The sequence below is a fragment of the Gossypium arboreum genome, chromosome 11 (genome assembly GCF_025698485.1).
Source record: "Gossypium arboreum isolate Shixiya-1 chromosome 11, ASM2569848v2, whole genome shotgun sequence".
Classification (NCBI taxonomy): Eukaryota; Viridiplantae; Streptophyta; class Magnoliopsida; order Malvales; family Malvaceae; genus Gossypium; species Gossypium arboreum.
The window spans coordinates 123,683,113-123,694,634 of record NC_069080.1 but is presented as its reverse complement, the minus strand read 5'-3'; the positions used below and the strand labels follow the sequence as shown (position 1 = coordinate 123,694,634).

The following is an 11,522-nucleotide window of genomic DNA, read 5'->3' as shown; positions in this document are numbered from 1 at the left end:
CTTAACAAAAACAAATTTGAGGTAATCAAAATAGGAACAACCTCTATATAGAGTGACTAACAAGTAGTTTACCTTAATATAATTTCTAAGTACATAGTGAACATGTATTTTAATCTATTATGAAAAACAAAGATCAATTCAAAATAAAGCTATATAAGTGTTGTTGTGTGCGGATAAAAATGAACTTATTGGAAATTAATAAAGGCTTTAAGGCGTGTGCCAATGCCAGTTTCTTTAAGGTTCTATTCGCCCTCACCTATATTATGATGTGCAAAATAGTTATTAGCAAATGAACCTTAAGGAAACAATGAAGTCCAATGATTGTTTAACGTCTTGCATTGACGAAAACAATCTACTGAGCAATGAGCGGAGCATAGCAAGGACATCAATTTCTACAAAGAATTTATGCAGTAATTCTTTATAAAACAATCTAGGAATATAAAAGATGGTAGGAAAATAGAAAAAAAAAACTTTATTTTTATGTTTTTTTGTATATCATACAAATGAAATTTCACACCTATTTATAGGAGGTTTCATGTCTGTTCATAGAGACATAATTATCCAAATGGATAAGCATATCTTTAGCAATAAACATAATTATTCAATACATATCTACTTAAATTATTATGACTATTTATTAATAATCAAGTAATATAACTTTTGAATTTAAGAGACATAGCTAATAACTATAAATAGTACATAACTTTTAGTTTTCATATACAACTATTGAAACACTATATATTTTGAAAATGTTCCATCCACATTGATAATTACATCATTCCACATTGATAATTACATCATTCCTTTTAAAAGCATAAAGCTTTGTTAATAAAAAAGAGATGATGCACAATAAACACTTAAACAACCCGAGCTACTTAAAGCATTCAACTCGGGAAAGGTTGGCAAGCAGAACCATGTTTATTTATTTTACAAATGAGCTGACGACTCGAGGATAAAACAATAAATTCCATGCAAATGCTGATATTTGAGGATGTACTTCTCAAAAGTGAGCTCGACTTCATTTGAACTTTGAATTCTTGAATCAATCAACAGGGAATTAATGCTAGTTTTTGCTGCATCACTAACATGCGTGTAAGCATCTTCACCCTTGTGAAAGAGATCCATAACCCTTGCAAGATTTAGAATTCGATTAAGAGCCGACCTTGGTGTTGCTGCTGTTGGTTTCAAGCACTCTTCATTAATATCCTTCCAAGCATTGTTGATTTGCTTGTAGAACTCATTGTATGCCTCTTGCATGGACACATGTTGTTTCATGTAGCACTCCACAGCCGATGAGACATGTCCTCTCTCTTGCTCAAACTACAATAAAACATAATTTAATTTCAGCTAATGTAGAGCTACTCATCCATTTATGTCTTATGGGTTATGGCGATAAACAATAAGTAAATAAATTGTATATATTGTGGCTAACGATATCACTCATCAACCTACAAATAGTATTTGAAGCTCTACAAATTTTGGGGTCACTGAATGCCCAAATAAATGTCTCTTTTGTTATGCTGTCATCCATGCCAACACAAGATGCAATTGTAAGTAGCGGATAACGATAAGAAACTAATGCTATTGGCATATACTCCTCCATTGTTGGTATGTAATTTTCATGGAGCCATTTGGCCTCAGCATGGTAGACTTGACTTTGTTGCTTTTGTTAACAAAAAACCAGCTAATTTAGTTTATTAAGATTGCAAATTAAGTAGTTTCCAAGAAAAGAAAACAAATTAGGTCATATATACCGCTTTTATCGCGAATTGGACACTATACTACACTTTAGACATTAAATCTTCCATTTCTTTATAAACATTTACGACTTCACTATACTACTCTTTCTTGTAGTCTGGAAGTTGATCTATGCAATTGATATCCCACCTACAATAGGTCGCCAATTCAAATGGTTATTTCTATCTTAATTCAATAAAAAAACATTAACTTCTGATGATTTTGAAGAGAAGGTGAAAATAAATGTTTCAAGTGACCTCTAAATTGCTTCCGTAAAGATTTCAAGTTCTTCATATGTGCCATATGCATCATAAATATCATCCAAAATTGATGTGAGCAATATTACTTTGATCATGAAAGTTCTAGCAATGGCGTAATGGGGTTCAAAGTATACTCCCAATATCCAAAAATAACACTCCACCAATCTATCCCGTATAAAAGGAAAATTAGTCGCAACATCTAAACATTTCCACCACCTAAAACAAGAAAAAAAAATAACAAAAAAAATAACGATAAATATATGTCAATAGTTGGCTTGTGTATAGGTCTGGCTATGAATAAGGTTACCTATTTATCTTGCTTAAGTCCTCCTTGTGTAAGTGTTGTACCATGTCGAAATCTAACTTTGCAAATTTCATTAAAATTTTGTCAACGGTAGCATATCCTTCGCATATAGGAATGTAACTCCTAGCAACCAACCTTGGCAAGCTCTTGCGAAGGGGTTGCTGCAGTGCATTAGCAATTTGTGTAGAGAGAGGATAATCCATCGTAGTTTCTGCCAACTTTAGATGGAACATAGTGAAAGCAAGAGCTTCCTCTAATATAGTTTCTTTGTGCAGTTGAAAGTGTGCAACTTCATACAATTCTAGCATGCCTTTCACATCACTGATTAAGGATTCTTTAAATTTCCCTTTCTCATTAATTTTGACATATTATTTTCCTTTGGTATAAAGGAAGTCACAATTTGAAAACATAAAATAAAAAATAAAATAGAAAATAAAAGACAGAGGAAGTAATGAGTCTGAATCCCAAAGATTTGCAACCTCTTTTGATATTTTAGATTGTGAACTTTTTTAGTTTATATATATAAGGAGGATCCACTTAAATTATATTAATTAAATCATTGAATTTATTAATATAATGATATTTATCATTTATATAAACTTTTAATCGATTAAATATTTTTATAATATCTATCTAGAGCACTATCTTTAATTATTAATATATATATATTGCTTCTAACAAATTAAGGCATACCACAACAAACATTGAAGCCAGGCTCTCTCAGTAGACGAAATCGAACAGAAGCAGTGTAGAGGTCATCATCAATCTGAGCATTATTGCAATGATGATGATATATAATATGTAAAGCATCTTCTATCTCTTTCTCAAAATGATAAGCCACGCCTAAGGGTTGAATTGCATCAATTATGTCCAAATTTTGGTAAGGTTTATCGGTACTTATCACCAACATCCTCCTTACTTGTTGCTTCAGTTCTTCGTATCGTAGATGAGCTTTAGCATCTATATTCTGTTCATGTTTGAAACGCTTTCAATTCATTCTAAGAATCACATTATTAATTGTATTTTAAGGCTATACTTATAATCAATTTCATATTATGTTACTCAACATTTTCAATATTTTTTATCTAACATTTATGTCAAATACAGAATGAAATGAAAAAATATATAATTTTCTTTGAAAGAATATATAATCTTTCAAATATATATATATATAAAACCTTTAAAATGGTAAAAGTATCATGGAGGCCTTTATATTAGGAGTGAGATTTCATTTTGCACCCTCTACTTAAAATGGGCAAATTAGTCCCTATCGTTAGATTAAAGAGTTCTATTAACAAATTTAATCCATTTTTACTGTTAAAAATAGATCCCTATACATCAGCATAACAATAATTTGTATTCTCAAATGATAGCGGCAGGATTTGCAGTCATTGTGGAAATTTCATTTTCCTTATGATTAATATCTTACTCAAAAGGGGCAGAAGTCACAAAATCTCATAATTTACAATCAATTCATTCAATATTTCCTTTTTTAGAGGACAAATTCTCACATTTAAATTATGTGTTACAGGCACTAATACCTCATCTCATCCATCTAGAAATCTAAGTCCAAGCCCTTCGCTACTGGGTAAAAGATGCTTCTTCTTTACATTTATTACGGTTCTCTCTCTACGAGTATTGTAATTTGAAAAGTTTTATTACTCCAAAGAAATCTATTTCGATTTTTAATCCAAGATTATTCTTGTTCTTATATACTTCTCATACATGTGAATATGAATCTATTTTCCTTTTTCTCCGTAATCAATCTTAAGGTATATGTGGCATAAGTGTCTAGTTATTTCGTCAACTACGGCAGTTTTTAACATAAAAATAGATAATTTTTTAACGTGAAATGACCAATTTATTTTTTAATCTAACATACAAGAAATAATTTACCTATTTTTAATTAAAAGAGAAAAATGATATCTGAATCTTAATACGTAAATCCTATCATACTTTTACTCTTTAAAATCTATCTATGAAATACATGCATGACACAAATAAACACAAGATATTCACAGATAAGAAACATATATACCATTTCAGCAAGAGAAGAGAGGAAAATGTCTCCCCAAAAGTTGGGATTAAAATCGGCCAAATGGCGATTTTCCTTTGACATTTTATTATCTTGAGTTGCAACAAGATTTTCAGAATTTTGAGAAGACATTTTTTTTCTTTGTTGTGTGCTAAAAGCTATTTGAGATTTGTGCGATCCAAATGCTTTTCTAAGTTGCATGCATTTATAGGCACGCATCTAAAATCTATTTATTCTTTTCTTCATCACCGAGCATTTGAGCTTTTCTAATTTTCTATTAGAATTTATTATGAGGAAAAATAATTCTAGTAATAGTAATTTTCTTACCATTACACCATGAGAAAGTAGAGAGATGATAGAGTTTAAACTTGTAGCATTGAAGTGTCAGATAAAAGTTCTAATCATTATTCCAAATAAGCCTTGATTAAATAATATATATATTTAAAAAAAGTAATTATATGTGGAGAAAAATTATAGTAGTAATTAACTAATTATAAATAACAATGTGTAATAATTTCTTGACTATAAAAAATATATAGAATTTAGTAGCAAACAAAAATATATAACTCCCATATAAAAAATCGTTAATTTAATTATAAATATACTTATCATGAGTCATAGTTCGCATACCGAAACAAATGTTTTTTTTTCTCTATGGAGAAAATCTTAGCTTGGAAGTAGCAAAGAGTTGCAAATGTCAAGATTCAATTCCCATATCAATTTAGGGGTATATCTTTAAATGTAAATGTTTGAATTATATTCCTAGTAGAAAAAGATTAAATAAAATTGGTATATCATGAAACTTGTATAAAATTAATATATCATGAAACTTGTATCTTATTTCAATATTTTTATTTAAAAATTGACACATTATTTTAAATTTGATTTCTTTCGTAATAAAAATATTAAAATCACACTAATTATTAAAAAAGATATAAATTTGATGGTATTCCAATTTCATTTAATCCTCAACCATCCACTGCACTTGAGAATTAAAAATGTCTGAAATAATAACACAAAAACTTTACCAAGGTAATAATAAGGCTTGAATCTTAAAAATAAAAATAAAAAAATAACTCACATTGTGCCTGCAAACGCTATTTTTTAATATGGTAAGCCATAATTCTTTTAAAATTTTATTATTTTTGAAAATTTTAAATTATATTGTAATTTTAGAAAACTATATTCAAAATGGATTTGGACTCATGGTTGTTTATATTCAAAAAGATATTTTATATTTGAATTTTATTGTAATTTAAGCTTATATATTTCATAACCATAATAATAATGAATTTGAGTTTATATGTTATATGTATTCCACATATCATAATATTAATTACTTAATAAACTATTTTTTAACTTTTAATTATAATTTATAATTATATGTTTCATTTATCATATATTAATAAATTTAAATACATATTTTTACTTTATAGGATCAAGTCTAAAATAAACGTTTTATCCTCTCAAGAACACTTTTAATAATAATAACTATCAAACTTTTGAAAATATTTTTCAAAATATTTTCATAACACTTTTCCAACCTTGATAGTAAATTGGCTTTATTCAAAATTAAGGTTACCTATTATAGTTATGATTTTCACATTACGCATAACTTAACTTTTTTCATATCTATCTTAAAAGAAGAGAGAAAGTCGCCTTGTCTAAAAATTACTGTCTAAATTGAAATTTTCGAACTTTTCAATGATATACTTTCACTGTCTAACTTTTTTCCTTGATAATCTAATATGCCATATCTATAAATTAAGTTCTGTATAGAATTTTTACTATTTACTTTTTCACCATTTGTTGAGGCTTTGCTATGTCGTACGTCAGTTAAAAGGCCCTCGAGAAGATTTTTCTAGAGCTGTTCTAGTTTGTGCTTTTATTATAAACAAAATTAATAATTTAAATCTAGATTTATCTTTCTATGGTTGTATTGTTGGGGAGACCTTTGGTTCTTGTGAGTCCTTCGTTGATTTTAGTTTTTCTTTTTCTTTTTTTTTTACCCATAGATAAGCTAATCATGTTGCCCATTGTTTGACACATTGATTGATGCATGAGAATAATGTTCTTGACTTGAATTTGGACTACCCGTATTTCATCCACCGATTGGTGTTCGATGATATTACTTAGTTTATACAGATTTGTCCTTTATGAGCGTTTACTTTAAAAAAAAGTTCTAGCTGTTGCCATCTTCAAGGGAATTCACATCATCTATACTGATATTATCATCAAATTGATTATTCCATCCTTTGGAGGACATTCCCCTAAAAAATTGTCTACCACATTTGCTATAATAAACATTGATAATGATAGTAAAACAATCGTAAAGTAATAAGAACGATCGGCCTTTCGCTCTCACAAATTTTCTTATTTTATCACTATATATTTATTTTTTTAGCAAATGATAAGATTTAAGTTACACAATTTCAAACAACATCATTTAGTCATAAAATTTTATTTATACAATAGAAAAAATACATAGTCAACACCTAAACAACTCAAACTAAACTTGAAGCACTCAAACGTAGGAAAAGGTTGCCAAGCAGAACATTATTTATTTTATATATGAGGTGACAACCCGATAATAAGAGACTAAATTTCACACAGATACCAGTTTTCGAAAGTGATTTTTGGTTTATTCGAACTTTAAACTTCTTGAATCAAATTGAGATTGGATCAATCAATAGGGCAGTGATGCTAGTTTTTGCTGAATCACCAACACGCGTATAAGCATCTTCATCCTTGTAAAGGAGATCTATAACCCTAGTAAGGTTAAGAATTCGATTAAGAGCCGATGTCGGCACCACCGTTGGTTTCAAGAACGCTTCGTTCATATCCTTCCAAGCATTATTTATTCGCTTGTAGAACTCATCGTATGCCTCTTGTGCTGATACCCCATATTGTTTCATGTAACACTCCACAGCCGAAGGAACATGTTCTCTCTCTTGCTCAAACTACAATAAACATAAGTTTTAAATAAATGTTTTAAAAAAATTGAATCGAAATCAACCCGAACACTACAATGATGAAAATAAATGATATACCTGGTGGCTAGCAACATCATCCATCAGCCTACAAATAATTGTTGAAGCTCGAAGAATCTTTGGTGTATTAAATGCCCAAGTGAATGTCTCCTTCGTTATGCTACCCTCCATGCCGACAAAGGATACAATTGTAAGCATTGGATAACAAGTAGAAACTAATGCAACAGACAAATACTCCTCCACCGTTGGCATATAATGTTCATGCAGCCATTTGGCCTCAACAAAGTAGACTTGACATACTTGTTTCATCTATTGACAAACAGACAAATAAAGAAGTCAGCAAAAACCAACTAATTTAGTTTATTAAAATTACAAATTAAGAATGTTTGATCATATATACCGCTTCTTTTGCGAGTTGGACACGATATGATTTTCCTTGTTCGGACATCAAGTCTTCCATATCTTTAAAAACTTTTAAGAGCTCACTATAGCACAATTTCATGCAGTCTGGAAGTTGATCAGGGCAATTGATATCCCACCTACAGTATGTCATCAATTCAAATGGCTAGCTCTCTCTATAATTCAATCGAAAAAAATTTACCTTTGTCTGTTTAATTACCTATGGATTGCTTTTGTAAAGATTTCAAGTTCTTCATATGTGGCATACGCATCATAAGTATCATCCACAATTGATGTCAACGATATTACTTTGGTCATGAAAGTTCTAGCAACAGAGTAATGAGGTTCAAAATATACTCCCAATATCCATAAGTAACATTCCACCAATCTATCTCGTATAAAGGGAAAATTGATTTCAACATCTAAACCTTTCCACCACCTAAAATAAGAATAAATATATATTATTTATAAACCTGTGTATAAAAGGTTCTTATTTGGATGAAAACCTTGTGGCACTATAGATTACCTGTATATCTCACTTATCTCCTTCATGTGCAAATGTTGTACCATTTTGAAATCTAACTTTGCGAATTTCATTAAATTTTTGTCTTGAGTACCATATCCTTCATATATGGAAATGTAGCTCCAAGCAACCAACCTTGGTAAGCTCTTACGAAGGGGTCGCTTTAGAGCATTAGCAATCTGTGTGGAGAGAGGATAGTCTACCGTAGTTTCTGCCAACTTTAGATGAAAAGTGGTGAAAGAAAGAGCTTCTTCTAATAGATTTTCTTCGTGTAATTGAAAATGTGCAGCTTCATACAATTCTAGCATGCCTTTCACATCACTAATTAAGGATTCTTTGAACTTTCCTTTCTCATTTTTGAACTTGTTGAAGGTCTCTGCTCAATCCAATCAAATTTGAATCATTACTTTCCTAAATGAAGTCATGAAAACTGAGAAAAGCATAAAAGCAAGTATTCCAACTTTAAAATTATTGGATTTCACCTCTTAAATATAGTTGCATGTCTAAGATTATGAACTTTTTTACAATTATATATATAATAAATTAAAGCATACCGCACTCAACATTGAAGCCATGCTCTCGTAGCAAACGAAATCGAACAGCAGTAGTGTAGAGATCTTCATCATCATCAATCTGAATATGATTGCAATAATGATCATATATAACTTCTAGGGCATCTTCTATCTCTTTCTCAAAATGGTAAGCTACACCCAAGCGTTTGACTGCATCAATTATGTGTAATTTTTGGGTTGGTTTGTCCATATTTGTCACCAACATTCTCCTCACTTTCTGCTTCAATTCTTCATACTCTTGTTGAGTTCTGGCATCCATATCCTATTTAAGTGTGAAAAGTTTTCAACTAAATTTAAAGTATACATTTTCATGCGTCCATCATTTTAGAATGAGAATAGAGATGAGAGAGTTGCAAAATTCAACTCTAACCTTTGTTAAGTGTTTTATTTCTCAATGTCACCCACAATATTGCAATGACTAACAGTAAACAGTTTTGCTACCCATTTCAGGTTAATTTTATAAAAACAAATTATATATTTTTTTTAAAAAAGAACTAATCAAGAGTTCCACTAAACCTTAACCGAAACAACCCCGGCACTAGTTAAATCTAACATGTCCCGGATTCATCACCATTACTAAAAATCGGTATTAGATTTATTCACAGGTTGAGTTGGCCCTAATGCCCATCCAAATATTGAGAGAGTTTGGGCAAAAAAATTAGATCCGTTTAAAATATAAGTCGAACTCAGACCTTGAATGTTTAAGCCCAAGCCCAACTCACCATGCCCTTTTTAGAGTTTGTAATATATTATGTTATTTTTATATATTATGTAATTTATAATACATAAAATTAAATTTATAGTAATATATATTACTACTATAATATAAACATTAAAAATGTTAAGATAACTATATCTAAAATTTTAATAAATAAAATATATAAATATTAAATATTAAATTAAAATAATATAAATATATTTTTAAATAGAAGCAATTTTAAAATAGGTTTAAATTAGTCATTTATAAATATAAGCGAATTTAGACAAAATTCTAAGGCCATAATTTGGGCTAAGCTTGGGCAACCCTTAAATATGTCAATATCATGTTTAGGTCTGACCAGAATTCAACTCAACCCGGCTCGGCCCATAAATACCTTTACTCAATACTAGATGGAGCTCCATTTTTATATTTTTTTTAAAGCAAGATAAATAAATATTTTTAAAATTGTTGATAAACCTTTTAAAATTTATCTTTTCTTAATTTCTATAGTTTTAAATTTTTTAAAATTTATATATTTTATAATCTTTAAATTTTAAATTTAAAAAAAAAATTTAATGTCAAGTCAGCGATGCCATATCATGCCACTTTAGTAGAGTTATCAACTTACGTTGGATAAAATATTGATTATTGGCTTACTAACGGCTTCCATTACTTTTGGACTTATTTGAAAATTTTTGCAACAGTGAGGGTTAATATGAGGAAAAAAAAGTTAAGGGCTAAAGTGAAGACAGTAGACATAAGATAAAAAAAAATTCATACTGGGTAAAAGTACCATGAAGGCCCTTGTACTGGGAATCAAATTGTATTTTACCCCCTTAACTTAACAAATGAGCAAACCAGTCCTTGTACGTTAGATCAAAGAGCAAACTAGTCATTCTATTAAAATTTTCATTTATTTTTACTATTAAGTGTTGATGCAGTTGATGGAATAGCGAGATAGTGATGCATGGCAGGCCACATGTATCTTATGCTGACGTGAAAAAACTAATTCAAGCAAAAATAGATGGAGTTTTTTACAAACAATGAAATGGATAGAATTATTGACATGGAGAGATTAATTCAAGCAACCAAATAGGGATATATCATCACTTCATAGTGGAAACAAACAGAATTTTTAACATATAATGACTGATTTATCTTTTTTTTAGTAGAAAATCTAACTCGTAACATAAAAACTTTCATGATAGTTTATATCACTATTCAATAAATAGACAGACCAAGTCCTAGTAAGGTAGATATATGTCTAGTCTCATACAAAGAGGTTTTCACACGTAGAAACGTACCATTCCAGGAGGAGTAGAGAGGAAAATATCCCCCCAAAAGCTAGGAACAAAATCGGCCAAATGGCGATTTTCCTTGGACATTGATGGGACAAGATTTGCAGACATTTTAGAAGACATCTTTGTCTGAGTTTTGTATGATCCAAATGCATTTATGAGTTGCATGTATTTATAGACATCATCAACTGATGTCCATCAACCACAATACATGTTATCCTTAAATACTATTTTTTATATAAAGTGAGATATTTGATTAAAGGTTATCAAATAGAAAGAAAAAAAGTCATTAATCGATAATGGCATGGTTTTCATGAAACTTAAATTAATATATAGTAGATCCTTGGGTAGATTTGATTGATATCTTTGTTGGCGTTTAGTGTTAAAATAATTTAATTGCTCAACCTTTTCTACAAACATTATATTGTTTATTAAAATTTTTGTATTAAACACAAATAATTTGATCTATTATTATTCAAGAAATTATTATTTTCTTTAAATGAGTCTATCGGTCAAGAATTTTTATCTTATTTTTAAGATTGTGGGATTGATCCGTAAACTGTGCTTATATAATTTTTAAATGTATGACTTTAAATTTCTATTTTATCAAAATATTATTTTTAATCACTGTACCGTCACACCAATACTAATTTCCACGTTTTTTTTATAACTTTTTAATATGTTATTCTAGATCTTATTCTCCT

At 29.4% G+C, this 11,522-nt stretch overlaps 1 protein-coding gene and 1 pseudogene across 1 annotated transcript; both read right to left on the bottom strand.

Moving 5' to 3' along the window:
- Window positions 1–739: 739 nt before the first annotated feature.
- Window positions 740–4,510, bottom strand: LOC108472158 ((-)-germacrene D synthase-like; annotated as a pseudogene).
- Window positions 4,511–6,766: 2,256 nt separating this feature from the next.
- On the bottom strand, window positions 6,767–11,043 carry LOC108473109 ((+)-delta-cadinene synthase isozyme A-like). Its single transcript, XM_017774668.2, has 7 exons — window positions 10,825–11,043; window positions 8,803–9,082; window positions 8,252–8,624; window positions 7,946–8,164; window positions 7,727–7,865; window positions 7,387–7,635; window positions 6,767–7,296 (listed from the first exon to the last, which is right to left on the bottom strand). The coding sequence occupies exons 1-7, from the start codon at window positions 10,984–10,986 to the stop codon at window positions 7,003–7,005; spliced, it is 1,716 nt and encodes a 571-aa protein (XP_017630157.2). The 5' UTR covers window positions 10,987–11,043; the 3' UTR covers window positions 6,767–7,002.
- Window positions 11,044–11,522: the final 479 nt, after the last annotated feature.